The 22,188-nt window shown below is 39.4% G+C and overlaps 1 protein-coding gene across 2 annotated transcripts in view; it reads left to right on the top strand.

The window, feature by feature from the left end:
- Nucleotides 1-22,188, top strand: part of RPGR (retinitis pigmentosa GTPase regulator) — a 106,566-nt gene that overhangs the window by 33,172 nt on the left and 51,206 nt on the right. For both annotated transcript variants that reach the window (XM_070944212.1, XM_070944211.1), the window contains exons 3-9: nt 2,672-2,764; nt 3,568-3,630; nt 6,327-6,485; nt 10,514-10,663; nt 11,482-11,640; nt 16,996-17,151; nt 19,391-19,515. In XM_070944212.1, coding sequence (XP_070800313.1) covers nt 2,672-2,764; nt 3,568-3,630; nt 6,327-6,485; nt 10,514-10,663; nt 11,482-11,640; nt 16,996-17,151; nt 19,391-19,515 — 905 coding nt within the window. The remainder of the gene's footprint in view (nt 1-2,671; nt 2,765-3,567; nt 3,631-6,326; nt 6,486-10,513; nt 10,664-11,481; nt 11,641-16,995; nt 17,152-19,390; nt 19,516-22,188) is intronic.

Genomic DNA, 22,188 nt, shown 5'->3' with positions numbered 1-22,188 from the left:
GAGAAATACATACATACATACATATACATATACATATGCATATACATACATATATATACATATATACATACATGCATATATATATATGTCTTTTTCTTTTTCGTAGGCTTTTATGTGCATATTCCCCCTGTAAAGGTACAATGTGTCTTTATCTGAGAAGTGGGTGTGGCTCACTGACGACGCCTTAAAAGGCAGAAATAGCTATCTGAGTCTCCCAGAGAGCAACACAGAGTTGCAGTTTGTCAACAGAAAAAAAGCCCAGAAGCTTGTGAATGAGATTTCACAGAACTAGGGCTGCAGAACAACTCAGTTTACGTAGGTAAAACCTGGCTAGAAAGAATATGCACATAAAAGCCTACGAAAAAGAAAAAGACACATTGTACCTTTACAGTGGGAATATCTGAGAAGTGGGTGTGGCTCACTGACAACGCCTTAAAAGGCAGAAATAGCTATCTGAGTCTCCCAGAGAGCAACACAGAGTTGCAGTTTGTCAACAGAAAAAAAGCCCAGAAGCTTGTGAATGAGATTTCACAGAACTAGGGCTGCAGAACAACTCAGTTTACGTAGGTAAAACCTGGCTAGAAAGAATATGCACATAAAAGCCTACGAAAAAGAAAAAGACACATTGTACCTTTACAGGGGGAATATCTGAGAAGTGGGTGTGGCTCACTGACGACGCCTTAAAAGGCAGAAATAGCTATCTGAGTCTCCCAGAGAGCAACACAGAGTTGCAGTTTGTCAACAGAAAAAAGCCCAGAAGCTTGTGAATGAGATTTCACAGAACTAGGGCTGCAGAACAACTCAGTTTACGTAGGTAAAACCTGGCTAGAAAGAATATGCACATAAAAGCCTACGAAAAAGAAAAAGACACATTGTACCTTTACAGGGGGAATATCTGAGAAGTGGGTGTGGCTCACTGACCACGCCTTAAAAGGCAGAAATAGCTATCTGAGTCACCCAGAGAGCAACACAGAGTTGCAGTTTGTCAACAGAAAAAAAGCCCAGAAGCTTGTGAATGAGATTTCACAGAACTAGGGCTGCAGAACAACTCAGTTTACGTAGGTAAAACCTGGCTAGAAAGAATATGCATATATATATATATATATATATATATATATATATATATATATATATATATATATATATATGGCAACCCGCCCTTATTGACAAACGAGTCCCTAACATAAAGAATGACACCAGACCCACACTCACGAGAGCCACACAGGATGTAGCCACCACACATCCACGCAGAAAGCAGACTCGAACCCACACTGATGATGAAGCACGACACCGGACCAGAAGCCAGACCACAGCTGCATCATTAGCCACCTTAAACCCCTCCAATCCATACATGAAGCAGACTGACACCCACCATGAAGAGATAGCACGGCCACGAACACGAAGCCAAACAACAGCAACACAGCTCACCAGCTCAAATCCCCCCGCTACTCAGACTGACCCGAGCACAACTAAGCCCCCACCTAAACAGAACACACACCCAGCCAATCAGAGCACAGCCAACCCCCCATCCAATCAGAGCACAGCCAAACCCCCAACCAATCAGAACACACCTCTGCCCAATCAGAACACAACCAAGCTCTCACCCAATCAGTTCACACCCCCACTGGCAGTTAAAAGGAAGAAACAGCTGCGATCACACACATTGCTCCTAGAAGCACGAAGCCGAGAACACCAGCCTGAAGATGACGAATGAGACTTCGTCGAAACGTTGCCAAGAAACCTCCAATTTTACGCGGGAGAAAACCCGAATAACCAAAGACCTACATATATACATACATACATACATACATACATATATATATATATATATATATATATATATATATATAATATTTCGCTGATAAAGAAATAAAGGAAGACTAGTATAGATCTATTTCAAGCTATTTAGCTCTCATCAGCTAGCCATACCCTTACTTGGATTCGAACTTGGGCTGCCTGCATGTTAGGCAGTTGTATTAAGCTCTGAGCCACAAGTTCTCCTCCCTTCATCAGCTTGACCCAGGGGAGAGATTAAGTGTTTTTTTATCGAGGCACCTGGTCTACCCCAGCATGTGGGAGGGAGCATACTGCATCCCTGTTGCCTTTCAGCTCCAATCCAGGAGCCCTCAAGCAGTCGCATTCACAACAAACCATTTTATACCAAATTTATATTTCGCTGATAAAGAAATAAAGGGAGACTAGTATAGATCTATTTCAAGCTATTTAGTTCTCATCAGCTAGCCATACCCTTACTTGGATTCGAACTTGGGCTGCCTGCATGTTAGGCAGTTGTATTAACCTCTGAGCCACAAGTTCTCCTCCCTTTATTTCTTTGCTGTGTGACGTTCACACAGTTTGCCCATAAGCACCAAACCGAGAACTTTAGCCAGAAGATGACGAATGTGATTTCGTCGAAACGTCGCTACTACCCTTTTAGGGATATGTTTACAATTACACGGGAAGAAACTCAAGATATTAACTGTACACACACACACACACACACACACACACACACACACACACACACACACAACATTTTGCAGACTTACTTTATTACATGGTTATTATGTCTCTTTTTACAGTTGTGTTTAACTAAATTGAAAATATTGGGTATATTTTAACACAAATGCATTGGCAATCAATTATTTTCTTTAATGTCTGTATTCTGCAGAAAATGGTAAGCTGTACATGTTTGGAAGCAACAACTGGGGACAACTAGGCCTTGGAACAAAGAATACTGTCAGCAAGCCAACTTGTGTGAAAGGTTTGTCTTTAACTTATGTGTCAGGTTTTAGAATAGATCTGAGCTTTCTAGTTTCCAATATGAAATACTTTTAGTTGCATTAAGAATTGAAGTCTCCCTATTCAGTATTGTTTATAGGAATTCTTCTGTGTATTTATGTAGAAATAGGCTGTGTTGTATTCAGTAATTTTCAAGTAAATGCTTAGAGCCGTGATGGCGAACCTATGGCACGCGTGCCACAGGTGGTACATGTAGCTATATCGGTGGGCACACAAGCTCAGCTCCGGCGCACATCTGTGCACCGGCCAACTGATTTTCGGCCCTTCTGGGCCCACCAGAAGTAGGGAAACAGGCTGTTTCCTGCCTCCAGAGGGCCTCGTTGGGTGGTGAGGAAGGCCCGTTTTTGCCCTCCCCAGACTCCTAGAAAGGCTCTGGAGGCTGGGGAGAGCAAAAAACGGGCCTACTGTGCCATCGTGTGCCAGGAGCATGGGGGGAGTCACGCGCGCATGCACAGGTGTAGGATGCATAGAATTATGGGTGTGGGCACGTGCGCGACCCCCCCTCCCGATCCTGGCACACAATGGCAAAAAGGTTAGCCATCACTGGTTTAGAGTATTGCAGTTTTGCTAAATTATTTTTATGATTCAGACCTAACTTCAATAGAAAATCCAGTTTACTCATGATGTGCTCTGAAATGCTGAGATAGATAATGATTGGAAAATTAATCTCCTTATAAATTTGGATACTTAGCAAAGTTCACAATTCATTTTATAATTATTAAAACAACAACAATAATAATAATCTTTTGTGTCCTTAATCCATAGTTCTAAAACCTGAAAAAGTGAAACTAGCTGCTTGTGGGAGAAATCATACTTTGATCTATACAGGTATGTAATTTATTTGTTTATATGCCAAAGAGATTTTCCTGTAGAAGCTTTCTGCTTTGGTAGACAATAACATAGAATATAATGTAATTAGATTATAAAGCTATTTTATACTGAATCTAATGGTCCATCGGTCTGGTAGCAACTTCTTGATATAGTATATATTGGACTTAGGCAGAGGCATTCTTTGGTAACAGCATCAAAAGGCTGGAATTTCCATCCAAGAGAAGCTTATCTTTTCTCTGTTCTAATGTCCTTGTTAAGATGATAAAAGCCTTCACATTAAGAGAGTTTTCTGAATTGAATATGAATTTGGCCATTTTTTTTCTTATTTTCTTGTAAGACTATAAATTTGTTCTATGATTTATGATTTATCAGAATTTTAGTTACCCAAAGAAAAACAGATTATGACCTTAATTAGATAAGCTAAGGCTTTTCTCAGCCTTACATCAATGGGAAACTGGGCCCAAATGTGGGCTTTACACAAGCAATAGCTGCTATAGCTGTGCAATGAAACATATTTGGAAGAGAAACTGATTTGGACCATGTGTGGGCATAAAGTCGCTTCTTGAACGAATTGCCAACAAATGCCTGCCTATGCACATTCCAAATCACCTTTTCTCCCAATAATCCAATTTATTGCACATCCCTAATTTCTATAATTAAATAATGGGCCATAAAGGTCACTGAATCAGTTTCCAAGTACATTTTGGCCAGAAACCTTTTTTTTAGGATTTGACAATGAATGAATCCAATGAATAGGATTTTGCTTGCAGTAGCCAACATGTGAATCAAAATATAAATAATTTGCTGGAGATTTAGGAATTCAGCTATTCTTTTTTTAAAAAAAGTTGTATGTCCAAATTATAGGTTTTCATCTTTCTGAAAAATGGAAATCGTTTTTAACAGATGCATTCCTATCAATGCTTTTAATAAAGACAAATTAGAGAAATCTGAAAGTTTTAAGCATTGTAAAATCAATAATTCTAAATATTATAGAATTATTATATACATGTACCATGCTCAATTTGGCATTTGGCATTTGATATAAATTTATTTTATGAGATTGAGAGAATCAAGTTGCATGTGAGAAAGATATTTTCTGTCAATTAATTTCATGGCCATCATTAGCATTTGTAGATGAGTATTTGAACACATTTATGGATAATTAAGTTTAGTTTGAATTTTAATGCTAATTAACTCTAATTGCTAATTAACCTGTTACATCTCTGACATATTTCCATATATTGTAATAACTTAAATGAAGTATTTGTACCTTCAATTTATATCCTGAGTGCTGATACATAGGTGGAAATAAAAGTTAATGTGTCATTTTATAGAATTGCAACTTGTCCAGGAGGATAGGAAATGCATGTTTTAAAATATAAATACTGTATCAGCACTAAACTTAGTGCTGACTTGTTAAGAGGGCAAGAGATACTGGAACTGAAGCCAAATTTGCCATTGTTAACTGATGCTCATTATTTAAGAATATTTTTTTAATTCTTTTCAAACGTAGTGGACAAGACAATTTATATTTGTGTTGGAATTAATTTTATTTTTTGTTGCTGGTAATTTTTTGTAGTAAAAGCTTATTTGTGTGATAAAATTACATCTGTTCAGTAAAGATGGTGTATACAATGATTAGTATGTGTCCTATAATGAGGAGCATGTAATATTATGAATGTCGGATATAGAATTGCAAGAGAATGAAATTAAAATGAGATTGAAATTTTAAATATTACTCATGAGTTATGTAACTATTTTTTTTAAAGAAAAATACCCTTCATTGTCATGCAAAGAAAATAGAGTGTCTTTCAGGGTACAGACCTTTTATGACCCTTAAAATGAAATAAGCCAATAAGTGAAACCTAAACCATGCTTTACAACATCCAATAGGGAAAAAAAAGATAAAAAGCAGTATCTGGTATGAATAATAGATGAGGACAGGAAGGGAATTCTTCCATTTCTCTAGGTTTCCATTTATTAGTTGTTAATATAGTGAACTGAGCCAGAGGGAGAGCCATATCACCTTTAAAAATCTTAGCCCTGAATTCTCAGGCTAATCATAGCTAACCCTAACTCGTACATACCTCATTTCTGATTTTAGATAACATATATTCATATTTACAAGTAGAATGTATATACATGAAACAATTATTGATTGAATCTTTATGTTTTAAGCTTTTTAAAATTCCAAACATATTTCCTTTCTCCACCTCCCAATTGGGAATGAAGGAAATGCAATGAAGGAAATTACTCCTGTTTTAAAAATCTAGGTTCCAGACATGAGGAAAGTTTTGTAACTGATGCATGATCCAGAGGAGTAATAGGCTCCCCTGTTTCGAATGGGTTACAATAGTTAGACAGCCACTTTATAGTCCTTAGCCTTGAGATAGCCTTTCTCTGGAATATTTTAATTTAGATTTCTGCACTGAACTGAGTGCTGGGCCTGTGGCTTAAATGGTCCCTTCTGATTCTTTGATTCTAGTTTGCATAGTCGAATTCCACTATGTAGTCAGTAATTCTTTAAAAAGAGTTAAACTATAGACAGTGACTTGTGCAGGTAACCATTAAACAGTTGTGATTAGTCTTAAAGACAATGTGAGACTGTGTAATATGTTCTTTATTTGAATTATTTTTTCCCCTGGTGCTTCAAATGAAGTGTGCTTATTTTGGTTGTGCTTTTTTCTACACAGAAAAAAGGAACCTGTATGCCACTGGGGGTAACAGTGAAGGACAACTGGGATTAGGAGGCACAGAAGAAAGAAGTACATTTCATCTAGTTAGTTATTTTACCAGTCAGCACAAGATCAAACAGTTAGCAGCTGGATCCTACACATCAGCAGCATTAACTGGTGAGCCCAGTAGTGACTTATATGAAAGTTATGCTGAAGAGGAAATTAGTTGAAAGTTTTTTTCCATTAGGTCTTTATGGAAACCAAAAATCAAAAATATTTAGTCTATCAAAGGGCATTTTTTTTCACAAAATAGGGTGTGAAATTCAGACAGTAAGTGCAGAAAGTAGCATTTTATTAGCTTCCTTAAGCTTATAAAGTGGATATTATTAGATGATATTTATATGCTTATAACCTGAATTTGATCACTAAAACTTAAACAATGACCAAATAAACAAGTTCTAAAAAAATTGGTAATTTGGATATAAGCAAACAATTCATTTTCCTCCCAGCTTGGACAGAAGTGAGACCATTGCAGGTTATCAAGGGCATATTGTAGTGGAGTCTAAAGCATCCTTTCAGTTTTGTAAGTAATGTCCATAAATACAGAGAAACATAGAAAACTGACAGCAGAAAAAGACCTAATGGCTCATTGTGTCTGCACTTGGAGTTTTTTTCCTTGTTTGTGTTTTGTTTTTAATTTGTTTTTAATTTTTTGTTGGATGATGGAAGCATGTTTAAACTCAGATACTGATGATAGACCCACTACTTCTGCTGGAAATTGGTTCCAAGCTTCCATTACTCTTTTTATGAAGTAATACTATCAAATACTACTTTTGAACTTCCTGTCAATTTGAAGTTATGCCCCCATGTTCTTGATTTTAGCTTAATATTGAAAATACTGCCCTCTAGAATTTATTCAAATCCTTAACATATTTAAAGGCTTCAATCATGCCCCCCAACTTTTCTTTCTGTCCTCCTGGCCAGTGGTCCCCAACCTTTCCGGCTTTGCAGACAGGCAGTGAAGAGGAAGAAAGAACATGGTTTTGTGTGAGCAGCGGGTGAGTGCACTCGTGCAGCTCCATTTGCAGCTTGTGCAAATGGAGCTGCGTCGTGCACTCACCCTCTGCTTGCAACGGTCTGGTTCCAAACAGGCCATAGCCTGGTCCTGGGCTGTGACCCAGGGGTTGGGGACCGCTGCTCCAGGCTGTACATATTCAGTTCCTCCAGTCTCTCCTGATATGTTTTGTCCCTCAAACCTTACACCATTTTTGTTGCCCGTCTCTGGACTCACTCAATCTTATTTTTAAGTGAATCACCAGAACTGAACAGAGTATTCTAAATGGGGTCTGACTAAAGTCCTTTATAGCAGGATTCAAACTTCCTTTTTCCTGCTGGTGAATCCCTCTAGTGATACATCCCAGAATTTTGTTTGCCTTCATAGCTGCCTGGACCAGGTGTGGGCTCCAATTTTTTTTACTACCGGTTCTATGGGTGTGGCTTATTTTGTGGGTGTGGCTTGATGGCCATGTGATGGTGGGTGTGGCTTGATGGCCATGTGACTGGGCAGGGGCTTCGTGGTCATGTGGCTTTGTGAGATTTTGTGTTTCTGTGGTGAGTGTGAATCACCACATAAACACACATAATCTCACAAAGCTTGCACAAATCTGAACATATAAAAGCAGCTAAAATTTCCTAAATTTTATGTGGCTCTATTTCTTAAAAAAAAATAAATTTCCTAAAAACAATAACATTAAAAAATTTTTTTTCCTAAAAACAATAACATTTCCCAAAAAAATAAATTTCCTAAAAACAATAAAATTTCCTAAAATTAATTTTTTTAAAAGCATAAAGAAAAAAAACCCAGCCACTTACCCAATTGAAGGTACAAGGCAGACAGGCAGGCAGGCAGGCAGATTCAGTTGCTCGCGAGAGATGGATGCCTTCCACTTCAAGCCAGGCAGGTCTGCCTGCCAGACGCACAGGATTCGGCTCCTGAAGGCTGGAGGCTGTACAAGGCAGGCAGATAAGGCAGGTTGGGGGCTGGAGGGACAGTGGAAACATTAGGCCACCTGGGATGGAGCTGAGGCGGTCGCAAAGCCTACTAAAGGCCGGGGATTCGGCCTGCCGGCCACCAGGGCTCCAAGCAAGCTCCCGCTGGCTAATAGAGGTTGGAGATTGGGCCTAGCGGCCAGCTTGGCTCCAAGCAAGCTCCGGCTGGCTAGGGGGAGCCGGGGATCGGGCCGGCTATGCTTACCTGTAGGCGGGAGGAAGCAGCTCTGTTGGGGCGCAGGCGAATTCAGTGGAGCAGAATGGACAGGCATACATATATATGTATGTATGTATGTATATATGTATATATACATACATACATACATACATACATATACATATACATACATACATACATACACACACACACATATATACATATATACATAGTTGCAAGAAAAAGTATGTGAACCCCTTGGGATTACGTGGAGTTTTGCATGAATTGGTCATAAAATGTGCTCTGAACTTCATCTAAGTCACAACAATAGAAAAACACAGTCTGCTTAAAATAATACTACACAAACATTAGATGTTGGCAGAAGAAGTACAACACATGAAGGCCACGGGACACAATATTGATTTTAATAAAACTAGAACAGTGACGAAAGAGGAACATCTCAACAAAAGAATAATCAGGGAGGCCATCGAAATTGAAAAGAGGCCGCAGAATATGAACAGACGAGACGACGCCTCTAGGTTATCAAGTATTTAGGGACCTGCACTTAGGGAAACTCGAGTGTTAACATCAGAAGAGAGGCAGAGATTCCAACAAGCAACCAGTGGTGGTGTAAGGCCTGCCAGAATTCTTCCCTCTTTGCAGAGGGTGGCTAGCAATAGGGAGAGAGAGAGGATCGAGCCAGAAGACAGGCTGAGATCTCAACTAACAATCAAGGGTGCTGGGATGCCTACCAGAATCCTTTCCCCTCTACAGCAGACAGATAATAATAGAGAACCTGAGAAAGCTAGGCCTGTAACACGTAGCCAAACAGCCAGGATGAGGAAGCAGGAAGAAAAACTGCTGTCCTCCAATCAGGACACAGAGTTACAGGCTAACCAGCATACGTCAGCAGCAGCAAACATAGAAAAGTGACAGCTCCGACCTCGCAACACACCCATAGCTTCTAACTAAACAAGAGCCTGAAGATGACAGGGTTGTGAGCCTGTCGAAACGTTGCTAGAAAGAAAAAACTTTTAAGGTACTGGTAGGATTTTAGCTAAGGTTTTTAAAGGACCTTGCAGAGTGCTCTGTAAGGATTTTTGGAATTCTTAAAAATTTTTTGGAATATATATATCTGGAATGGGCGGGACAAACTTTGAATGGGCAAGTGAGCATCGAGCGTGCATCGTGTGAGCATCATGCGGGCGGGCGGAGCAAGTGAGCGATGACCAGGCAACCTGTTCAGGGGCGTGGTCCCCCAGCTGTCGCTAACAGTTTGGTAACCAAGGCCAAATTATCGCTACCGGTTCTCACGAACCGGTGTGAACCGGGAGCAACCCACCACTGGCCTGGACACACTGTTTATTTATTTTGCAGTTATCTGTAATGAGTACACTTAAATCTGTGTCACACTATATCACCAATACTGTACCCTGCCATAATATAGAAGATGTCACTGAATTATGCATGTGAAACAATAATGTTAGCACAATTTGTTTATGCTAACAAATTTATCTCTGCTTTACAAGTGTTGACCTGGCTTTTAAAATGCAAATAATAATAATAATAATCCCAAATTCATTTAAGTCTTTTCCAAGCTGAATGAACTCTTTTTTCCAGACACACATAAAGTAGTATGGGTAGGATCTTCACAAGATTATAAGTAACTTAATGAAGTGACCACCCCAACATCTTAGTTATAAGAGAAATGCTTCTAAATATTGTATCCTTCTTTGTAAAATTTATTTAAGTTTTGACTGATGTAAGAGAAAAATAATTTCAGAGATGGAAAACTCACAATTTGCAGTTATCTTTCAAATGTAACTCACTGACTATGAGAATATAAACTGGGAACTTCTATTGTTTCTGAACCTTTTCTCTCCCTCTGTACTACAAGTTTCTTTTCTAGTCTCCATAGCTTTAAACCTCATTTCCTTAGACTTTGCTTCTTTAAATAATTTGGAGGTTTTTTACAATAATAATCTTTCTTATTTTTAAGAGGATGGACAACTTTTTATGTGGGGAGACAACTCCGAAGGCCAAATAGGCTTGGGAAATGAAGCTAATGCATGTGTTCCTCATCAAGTGGATGTTGGGAAACCTGTTTTCTGGATCTCTTGTGGATATTATCATTCTGCCTTAATAACATGTAAGTGTAAAATTACTTATATACCTGTATATTCAAAGTCCAATACTGTGGCTTGAAATCCTGTATTTGCAGTGCTGTATGGTGCTGATCAAGTGGTATATCAATCACTTTTAGAGCAGTCTTAAATGGGCTAAGACGGTGGAGTAAAGGTAATATTTTTCTACCATTTATAAAGTCCTAATAGTTTATGATAGTCAAGACAAAAAAGCAGTCTGTTTTGCATCTCTGATTTTCAATATTCTCTAGTTTCACAGATAGTGGATTATTAATTCAAGATCTAGAGGATAATAGGAAATTTTGAGCTTTCCCAGGAAATAAAAAAAAAAATCCTTGGATCTAAAAACCCAAAACTAATATTCTACATTGCTCCCCCCACCCCATATTCTGCTTCAGAATTTGGCAATAGCTGTGGGAAGAATCACATTCACAGAGTTTCCAGGTATTTCCATAGTGGCATGGCTTCTTGCTGTTGGTAAATGTCTGCCTGTCGATCTCCCTAATGAAGGATTTCTTCTTGATCTCTCCAGAAAGTGTTTGTGATGCTTAGCATTACATGATTTATTTTTCAAAAAGTTGAAGTTAGCATAGCTGAAAAAGTTTCTTGGATGAGAACATCTTCAAAGAAAAACTAGGAAGTCCAGTTGCACCTTTGGGACAACCATGACCTGGATGACTGAGAATCTCCATAGACATTGAAGTTAGCATAGTTCAGAAGATAATACAAGTATAACAAATAAAGTCTGCATAAAGTATTCCACAAATGAATGTCTTTTCTCTCTCTGTCATGAATCTTAATGTTCCCACTTTTTTTCCTACAGGTGATGGAGAACTTTATACTTTTGGGGAGTCTGACAATGGGAAACTAGGTTTGTCACTTGAACAACTGAAAAACAATAGAGTCCCACAGCTTGTTTCTGGAATTCCAAGTAGAGTTAATAAGGTTACCTGCGGAGGAGGACATACAGTAGCACTGGCAGGTATGTATCCTTCAATATTTTTTCTGTTGCTTTCTAGTATATAATTGGTGTTCATAGTCACCACTCTGAACAAATTATGATACAAGTAGTCTTCAATTTATAATCACAATTGGGACTGGAATTTCCATTGCTAAGCAAGGTGGTTGTTAAGTGACTTCTGCTCAATTTTACACCTTCTTTGCCATGGTTGTTAAGTGAATCACTGCAATTGTTGAATGAATCATATGATTGTTAAGTGACTCCAGCTTCCCCTTTGCTTGTCAGCTGGGAAGGTTGCAAAGTTATTTATTTTTCACATTTTAAACCACTATTTTAAATTAAATTAAATTAAAACCACAACTTTAATGCCTCACAGAGGGATTCTGACTGTGTATAATAAATGGTGATCATGTGACTCCAGGATTGCTACTGTCATAAATATATGCTGGTTGCAGAGCGCCGAACCCTTGATCAGGTGACCACGGGGGATGCTGTTACAGTTGTTACAGCAAGAACAGGTTGTAAGTCACTTTTTCAGTGCCGTTATAATTTTGAACAGTCACTTAACAAATGATTGTAATCAGGGACTACCTGTACTTGCATATCTCTTAACACATTTTAAGCTGAACACCAAAGAGAGACTTTTAAATTGGAAGGGCAAGACTTGATTCTCCAGATGTTGTTGGACTGAAAATTCTATCATAAGAGTTGTATTGATTAGAACAGATGAGAATTAGAGCAACAACGTGTGAATATCTAAAATTATCTACCCCTGCTTTAGGTGCTATATATACTCTCCTCATTTAATCATCACAATCAGTTCCTAGAAGTGAAATGGTGAGAGGGGGAGGGGGAGGGAGGGAGAGAGAGAGAGAGAGAGAGAGAGAGAGAGACCCACTCCTCCCTTTTTTACTGCCTCATAGGGTGTATAGATTGCTTAAACAATCTCTTCAGGGTTCAGTTGGGCTTGTTGTTGACGTACCTGCCTCCCAGCTGCGTGACAACAGCCCTGCCTGTGCTGCTAGAGGCAGTAGCTGGGTTGGCGGTGGAGTTCCCCAGGCTTATGGTACTGGGGGACTTCAATCTACCGTCACTTGGCGAATCCTCAGATGGGGCCCAGGAGTTCATGGCTTCCATGACAACCATGGACCTGACCCAAGTAGTTCAGGGTCCGACCCATGAGGGGGGGACACACGCTCGACCTGGTATTTCTCTCGGGGCAGTGGAGATATGATCTGGAATTAAGGGGTATAGAGATATCGCCCTTGTTGTGGTCAGATCATTTCCTGTTGAGACTGGACTTTAAGATGCCACTCCTCCATCGCAGGGAGGCGGAGCCGATTAAGTGGTTCCACCCCAGACGCCTAATGGACCCTGAAGGGTTCCAGAAGGAGCTTGGGGAGATAACCTGACTCCCTTGTCCACAATCCGGCCAAGACCCTAGTGGCTGCCTGGCATAAGGCGGCATCTGGGGCATTGGATCGGATTGCGCCTTTGCGGTCTCTCAATGGCAGCGGATCCCTGGACCAGGAAAGCTCCCTGGTTTACTGAGGAGCTCCGGGAGATGAAGCACCAGAAGAGATGTCTAGAGCAATGCTGGAGGACCAGTAAATCCAAATCCAACCGAACACTTTTAAGAGTCTTTGTTAGGACTTACTTAGTGGCGATACGGGCAGCAAAATGTTCATATTTTTCCGCTCTTATTGCATCCGCTGATTCTCGCCCAGCTGCCCTATTTAGGGTAACTCACTCCCTCCTTAATATTGAGGGAGTGGAGGAGCCCTTGCAGGGTAGAGCTGAGGAATTTGCACAGTTACTGTCGGATAAAATTGCCCAGATTCGGATGGACCTGGACTCTGATTGGGCAATACCGACCGAGATGACAGGGGCGGGTCTTAGTCCTATTGTGTGGGAGGAGTTTGAGCCAGTGACTCTTGAGGAAGTGGACAAGACTGTAGGGGCGATGAGTTCCTCCACCTGTTTATTGGACCCATGCCCCTCCTGGCTGGTTTCGGCCAGCAGGGAGATGACACGAGGCTGGTTCCAGGCTTTAGTTAACGCGTCCTTGAGGGAGGGGTCTTCCCGCAATCTTTAAAGGAAGCGGTTGTAAGGCCCCTCCTCAAGAAGCCTTCCCTGGATCAGCAGAATTAAAGAACTTTCGTCCAATCTCCAACCTACCCTTTGTGGGTAAGGTGGTAGAGAAAGTGGTGGCACTTCAGTTCCTGCGGTCATTGGATGAAACAGATTATCTGGACCCTTTTCAGTCGGGCTTCAGGCCTGGCTACAGCACGGAAACTGCTTTGGTCACACTGATGGATGATCTCTGGCGAGCCCGAGATGGGGGTCATTCCTCCATCTTGGTGTTACTTGACCTCTCAGCGGCTTTCGATACCATTGACCATGATATCCTTCTGGGATGACTAAGGGAGTTGGGAGTGGGAGGCACCGTGTTACAGTGGTTCTCCTCCTATCTCTCTGGTCGGTCACAGTCGGTGTTGGTGGGAGGACAGAGGTCAACGCCTAGGCCCCTCATTTGCGGGGTGCCTTAGGGCTCGGTCCTCTCTCCCCTCCTATTTAACATCTACATGAAGCCGCTGAGTGAGGTCATCCAACAATACGGGGTGAGGTATCAGCAATACGCTGATGATACCCAGCTGTATATCTCTACCCCACGTCAATTCAGTGATGCAGTGGATGTGATGTGCCAGTGCCTGGAGGCTGTGAGGGTTTGGATGAGAGTCAACAGGCTCAGATTTAACCCAGACAAGACCGAGTGGCTGTGGGTATTGCCTCCTAAAGACTATGTTGCTTGTCCATTCTTGGTTCTGGGGGGGAGGGGAAATTGTTCCCCTCAGAACGGGCTCGCAATTTGGGTGTCCTCCTAGACTCACAGCTAAGATTAGAGCAACATCTGACAGTTGTGGCTAGGGGGACCTTTGCACAGGTTCGGCTGGTGCACCAATTGCGACCCTACTTGGATCAGGAGGCGCTCCTCACAGTCACTCATGCCCTTGTCACCTCATGGTTAGATTATTGCAACGCGCTCTACATGGGGCTACCCTTGAAAAGTGTTCGGAGACTGCAGCTGGTCCAGAACGCAGCCGCACAAGCTGTTGTGGGTGCACCTAGATACACCCACATTACACCAATTCTCTGCGAGCTGCACTGGCTCCCTATTGGTCTCCGGGCACAATTCAAGGTTTTGGTTATTACCTTTAAAGCCCTACATGGCTCAGGGCCAGGTTATCTTTGATACCGCCTTCTACCACATAGCTCCCAGCGGACCGGTAAGATCCCACAGAGTTATTCTCCTCTGGGTCCCGTCAGCTAAATAATGCCGGCTGGCGGGCCCGCGGGGAAGGGCCTTCTCTGTGGCTGCCCCAGCTCTCTGGAACCAGTTACCTCCTGAGGTCCAGACCATCCCCACCCTACTGGCCTTCCGAAAAGCTGTGAAGACCAGGCTTTTCCGGCAGGCCTGGGGCCGTTGATCTCGCTTTGCAATCTGGCGAGATCCGGCCATGAATGGTGTGAATGCGTTCTAAGGTTTTTAGAATGGTTTTTTTTTTAAATGTATTGTGAGCCGCCCTGAGTCTCCAGAGAGGGGCGGCATATAAATTTAATCAATCAATCAATCAATCAATCAATCAATCAATTTTCCTGAGTTTTCTGCACAGCTCAATGCTTCCCTAAAAAGTACCAACTCAAAAGTTACAATGCTGAGCTTTGTGGCTTTAATTATTATTAGTAGCACTCTCTGACCAGCTCTGCTGATGCCTTAAACTGACCAGAGCTTAATCAGTTTCAGCCTGAAGACTTTTGCTGGTGTAGTACAGGTAGTCCTTGACTTACAACAGTCCATTTAGTGACCATTCAAAGTTACAAAGGCACTGAAAAAAGTGACTTATGACTGTTTTTCACACAACTGTTGCAGCATCGCCATAGTCACATGATCAAAAATTAGATGCTTAGCAACTGGTTCAAATTTATGACAGTTGCAATGTCCCAGGATCATGTGATCAGCTTGTGTGACCTGACAAGCAAAGTCAATGGGAACTTGTGTTACTAATTTAAGAACTGCAATGATTCACTTAACAATTGTGGCAAGAAAGGTTGTAAAATGGGGAAAATCTCTTTTAACAAATGTTTCACTTAGCAACAGAAATTTTGGGCTCAACTGTCGTAACTCAAGGACTACCTGTAGTTAAGGTGTTGGTCTAGAAACAGGAGACTGGAAGTTCTAGTCCTTCCTTAGGCATGAAAGCCAGATGGGTGACCTTGGCCAGTATTCTCTATGAGTCCAACCTATCTCACAAGGTTGCTATTGTGGAGAAAATGGAGGAGGAAGGAGTATTATTTATTTAGCTATTAATCAAATTCATATGGCTACCCATTTCACAAATTGTGACTTTGGGCAGCATACAGCAATCCTATATAATAATTGTTTTAAAAAGCATTAAAATCTAAAAAGCAAAGCTAAAACAGAAAAAGAAAATAATAAATGGAATAGTATTAATAATAGTTTATTTCACAATTCTACAAGATTCCACTATGTGGGTGCTACACCGGAAAGGCCCACTGCCTAGGACCAACCAAAATTAGCATTATGTATGTTCTTCTCCTTGAATTATTTTTAAAAATAATAAGAGGCAGAATAAAAAGAATCTGGAAAATAAATTGGTTGTAAATGTGTGCATTGATCAGAAAATTGTTTTTTTAAAAAAACTTGCCATTGTATTTGCAAGTATTCGCAAAACAATAGCTGCTAAACAAGGAGTTGCTAAAGAAATAGACCTCGAGTTATGATGATAATTCAGAACAGGATTGTTGTTGCTAGGTGATGCAGTCATAAAGTGCAATCTCACATGACCACGTCACTTAGTATCCCAGGCCCAGGTGTATTTGTAACCTGAGACGCTCAGATCAGTAAGTGGGAAGCAGGAATCCCAAGTAAGGAATTTTATTTCTGCAGCATCAATAAGGCAGATTTTAAATGCTGTTGCTGTTATATTCTGCTTACATGCTATTCTTAGAATCTTACTGGCTAATGTGGGAAACAAGTTTCTGTGTCTTACAATGTTTATCCACTTGCAATGGAGAAGAAAGCTGGAGTAACATGGCAATCTAGATCAGTTGTAGCTTTTTTTCCTTTTGCACAAGACATACCTTGCCATGTTGATAATCCTGATACATTTTGCAATGGAAGTAGGATGGACTAGCTTTACATTTCTTTGATACAATAATCAGTATAGCTACTGATCTGAATATCTGTTTGCTTTTATTTGCTAACAAGCTTATCTTAACAAGCTCTGCTATAACAGCCTGATTTTTGAAAATGACAGTTGTGAATAGAATATTATTTTCATGTGCATTTTTCAGGGGGAGAGGTCTATACCTTTGGACTAGGCCAATATGGGCAACTTGGACTTGGCACATTTATCTTTGAAACTTCTGAACCAAAGATGGTAGATCATCTGGGAAAGCATAAAATCTGTAACATTGCAAGTGGAGAAAACCACACAGCTTTAATAACAGGTACGCATAATGTTAACTCTGGTGCTACATTTGCAGTGTATCTACCGTGTTTTTCAGAGTATAAGACACACTTCCTCGCCCCAAAAGAGGCTGAAAATTTGGGTGCATTTTATACTCCAAATGTAGGTTTTTCGAAGCTTTTTTTTCAGCCCTAATGAGGTGCTAGCGAGTGAAGCGATCTTCCGAGCTTTGCCTGCTTTTCTCATTGCTTCTCTCTCCAAAGATCAGCTGTGCTTTAGAAGCATTTTTTCAGCCCTAACAAGGCACTAGCGAGTGAAGCAATCTTCCGAGCTTTGCCTGCTTTTCTCATTGCTTCTCTCTCCAAAGATCAGCTGTGCTTTAGAAGCTGTTTTTTATCCCTAAGTAGAGGATAAAAAGTGCACGCGCGCACTCAAAACCAGCAAACTAATGTGCTGAAACTGACCAGACTAAGGACGCTAGCCAGATGACTACCTGGTAGGCAGATTTCCCCTCCCCCCCATTTTCCTTCCCAAAAACTAAGCTGCGTCTTATATTCCGGTGCGTCTTATACTCTGAAAAATATGGTAAGCATTTTATCATATTAAAGGTCAATAGATCTTCATAGTCCTAAATAGATTTCAAAGCAATTCTTTAATTGTTAAGTTAAGCATTTTTTTAAAAAATGGTAACTACCATGTTTTCCCGAAAATAAGCCCTCCCCCGAAAATAAGCCCTCCCCCAAAAATAAGCCCTCTCCAAAAATATTTAAATGCATGCGCAGCTGGTCCCCGCCATTTCCTCTGGTTAGGGTTAGGGAGACAGAGCTGGAAATCGGGTAAAATGGCAAGATTATTTCTTGCTCCACGCACCCAAAATAATAAGACCTCCCTGAAAATAAGGCCAAGCGCTTATTTCAGGGTTCAAAAAAATATAAGACGTCTTATTTTTGGGAAAACACGGTAAGTTTACATGTAATTTGTTAACCAATGGGCTTGTATTGGGATGGTGGTCTGGGTGTTATAGTTGTAATCACTGTAATCAGTGTTACAACTGCTTTCTCATATGTTCAGATTTTCCCATGTTTCATTATTCTGAAAACCACAAATTGGCATTAAATATGAATATGGAAAATTGTGATTTCTCTCCAAATCAGAAATGGAGGCTGTACATAAGACAATCATATTATTGCTAAGATGTATTAACTTTTATTGAAAATGAAAACAGAGGATGAACAAGGTAAAAGACTGTATGAAAGATGAGCAAAAATCTTGGATATAATATACCAATGGACTAATGGGGAAATACGTGGAAGAAAGGTTGAATTTCATGTTCAATTATACTATTAAAGATGTTTTTTAAAATGATATATCGCTGGTATTTGACAACAGAAAATTTTTCACAAATATATAATGGAATTTCAAATATTTGTTGGAACTGTAATCAATTTGAAGGTATATTTTTTGTCTTTGATGGACATGCAAGAAAACTAGAAAATATTGGTATCAAACATGTAGCTTGATTCAGAAGATCTTAAAGGTAAATTTACAATTGGAACCAGATATTTTTCTTTGGTGATTAATGGACAAACAAATTGAAAAATCTCATGAGACTTCATTTTTATATATGATAACAGTGGTGATATTCGTATATGCACAAAGGTGGAAGGACTTTCAAATACTTACATTTGAAGAATGTTAAAACGAATGGAATTGGTGAAGATGGCAAAACTGATAATTTTGATTATACAACAGACTTTTTGTTTTATTTCTACTTGCAAGCCACCTTTGGACTTTTTGCAAGAAACTAAGAGAAATTAAATGTTGATTTTGGGATTTGATGACTAGAGTTCTATGGGATTATAGAAGTAATGTATACTGTTGTTAATTATAGAGCAAGAGTTAGATATATTTTAATCTATCTGTACCCAAGAAAGTCAGAAGCCATTCTTTTTCATTTTTCCTTCTTTTCTTTGCACTTTTATCTTACTTTTTGTCTGATTCTTTTATACTTCCTTTTTTTGCATGTTTACTTTTTATTTATGTTTTTGAAATTTAATAAAATCATATTTTTTTAAAAAAAATGGAGACAACAATTTATAACAGGCTTACTTGTGCATATGTGCAGTCTTGTTATTGAGTCTTTAAATTTTCAGTGGCCCTGGTTCTATACTCCTAATGAAAAGCCTATTCTACATGTTGAAATTCTCAAGTATGAAATTGCTGCTAGAATAACAGTTTTGTCTGCTGGCTGAGATATTAACATGTTTCTTTGTACTTAGAGAACGGTCTTATGTATACTTTTGGCGATGGACGGCATGGCAAATTAGGACTTGGGAAAGAAAATTACACTAATCAGTTTGTACCTACATTATGTTCCAATTTTTTGAGGTTTACTGTCCATTTGGTAAGTCTTCAGTTTCCTATTTATGCTTTGAAATAAGTATCATCTGGCATTTAAAACATCTGACGTCAGGGTTCCAAATAACACCCCCAATGAAAGAAAACTCCAAAGCTTGAGTTTCCTCAAAGTTCCCTTTTATTAGAGATGTCATATTGGCACATCTGGGAAAACTCGAATCTGAGAGCTTCCAGGTTTTCCCCACCCAAAGGAAAGTTCAAGTCCCTGCCCAACACCCACATGTCCATCACATGGTCCAATCCAAACACCGTCCCAACTGGAGATGCCTCCCAGTTCCAGCCATCCAGATGCAGGGCACGATGTCCTTGACTTCTGAGAAAGGAATGTTATTATGACTATATATCACCCTGGCTCCATACAATCCCCCCTCCCAGTTTCCCACAGTAGTAAATGTGGCAGGCCTGAAGATCCAATGAAAAAGATGGCTTCTAGGCCTGACAGACTGCCCCACCCCCCCAGGATCAGAAAAGCATGTCCTGAAATGAGAGTAGCATAGTGGTTAATTCAGCATACTCTCCCTCCCCCAGGGGGACCCTTTGGCTTATCAGGGAATTTATCATAAAATTGTTTTACTAGCCTGTCTGCTTTGACATTCCAGCTTTTAACCCAAGTAGCTTCAGACAAAGAGTACCCTTTCTAATGCACTAAATATCTACCTCTATACAACCTAGAATCTAAGATCTTTTTAACTTTGTAATGGGTTTCCCCTTGCACTACAATAGGCTTGGGAGATGCTTGAGCCTGTGGTCTTAACCTGGAATTTATGGCTGGCTTCAGCAAACTACAGTGGAAAACAGGATGTACTTTCCCTAGAATGCGAGGAGGTTAAACTGAACTGTCACTGGGTTAATTACGTTCACTATTGGGAATGGACCTAAAAATTTAGGTCCTAGTTTCTTGTTAGGCAGCCTCAGTCTTAAGTATTTTGTTGACAGATAAACCCGATCTCTGACACAGGAATTCTAGCTGCAGTTAATACATGGATAATTAAATATGTGTTCTCTTTACTATAAGTTTCAGATAAAATCTCCAACAAAAATATTTCTGGTTTTAAATCAATGTGCTGTTTTATCATCTTTTCCAGCCATGTATGTATTTTTGTCCAGTATTTTTTTTGCTTTTACACATGTCCATCACATATGATAATAAGACCCAGGTATCTGACACTTTCAACATTTAGCTGTCTTATCTTTAAACATCTTTGCCAACCTTGCCGGTGCAAAGTGCCATCTATAAAACATCTTATACAGATTTTCTTTATATGCAGTTGACATCGTTAATTTGTACTTCCTATCCCACAGTTTCTGCCATTTATCTAATTCTATTGTATGACCAAAATTTTTTGCCCATGCTATCATTGTCTCCTTCACTTGTTCGTCTTCCAGTTTTATGTCCACTAAGTAACATTACAATTTCTTTATCAATCTTTCTTCTGTTCTTGTTAATATGTTATCTAATTCTGTTAATTCTTTATAGAAACCATATAATTTAGCATCTTCCTCATATCTAGAATGTATCTGCACCATATCATATCGATCCTTTGATCACTCAGTTCTTGTTTAGTTTTGAATTCCCCCTTTTTATTCAAAATATCTTTATATCTAACAATATTCCCCATGTTAATAACATTTGGGTGAATCAGTGCTTCCATTGTTGAGAGCCAAACTGGTATCCTCAAATAACGTTGCTCTTTAATTTTCTCCCATACCAACATTAATGCATTTCTTACATAATGTCTTTGAAAGTAACCAAGTATCTTGTTTTTCCCATACCACAAGAAAGCATGCCAGCCCAGTTGCAAGTCATGTCCTTCCAAAGTCAATAATCTTATATGCCTCAATACAATCCATTCTTTCATCCATGTTAATATTGCAGCCTAGTAATACAATTCCCAATTAGGTAATCTAAAACCTCCTCTACTTCGTGAATCCTGAAACATTTTTAAGCTAATTCTTGCTTTTTTCCCTTGCCAGATATATTTTAATATTGTTTTCTTAAGTTCCTCAAAGTATTTCTTTTGCACAATTTTAAGTGTAATAATCTCGGCAATATATTCATTTTGATTGTAGCTATTCTTCCTATCAATGATAGTTGCAGATAGTTCCGTTTTTCCAGATCTGTTTTAATTTGTTGCAACAGTTTATAATAATTATCTTCCTTAATCGTTATATATCTTGCTGTCAGCTGTATCCCTAAGTATTTTACTTTCTTAGTAATCTGAATATCTATTCTCTTTATTAACTCTTTTTTCTGTTTATCTGTAAGATTTTTTTACTAAAATCTTAGTTTTCTCTTTATTTATTTTCAGACCTGCCACTTCATCATATTCTTCTTTTTTTTAATTAGTTTAGGCCCTGTTTCTTGTGGATCTTCTAAGATAAATCGTCTGCAAACACCTGTAGTTTATACTTTTCCTTTTTTATTTCCATGCCTTTTATCTTTGTGCCTTGTCTAATATTTCTATTTAATACTTCCAATGTCAATACAAATAATTGAGGAGACAAGGGGGATCCTTGTCTTGTACCTTTTTTTAATGCTAGCCTTCTCAATCATATCTCCATTTACCATCACCTTTGCAGTTTGTTTATAATATATCGCCTTAATCATATTAATAAATCTTGCCCCAAAGTCCATATCTTTTAGTTGTGCTATCATGAA

Source organism: Pituophis catenifer, unplaced genomic scaffold, assembly GCF_029215685.1.
Source record: "Pituophis catenifer annectens isolate HBS135680 unplaced genomic scaffold, rPitCat1.0.hap2 SCAF_4, whole genome shotgun sequence".
Classification (NCBI taxonomy): domain Eukaryota; kingdom Metazoa; phylum Chordata; class Lepidosauria; order Squamata; family Colubridae; genus Pituophis; species Pituophis catenifer.
Note: the sequence above shows the minus strand (reverse complement) of the source record. Positions and strands in the feature narration are given on the sequence as shown.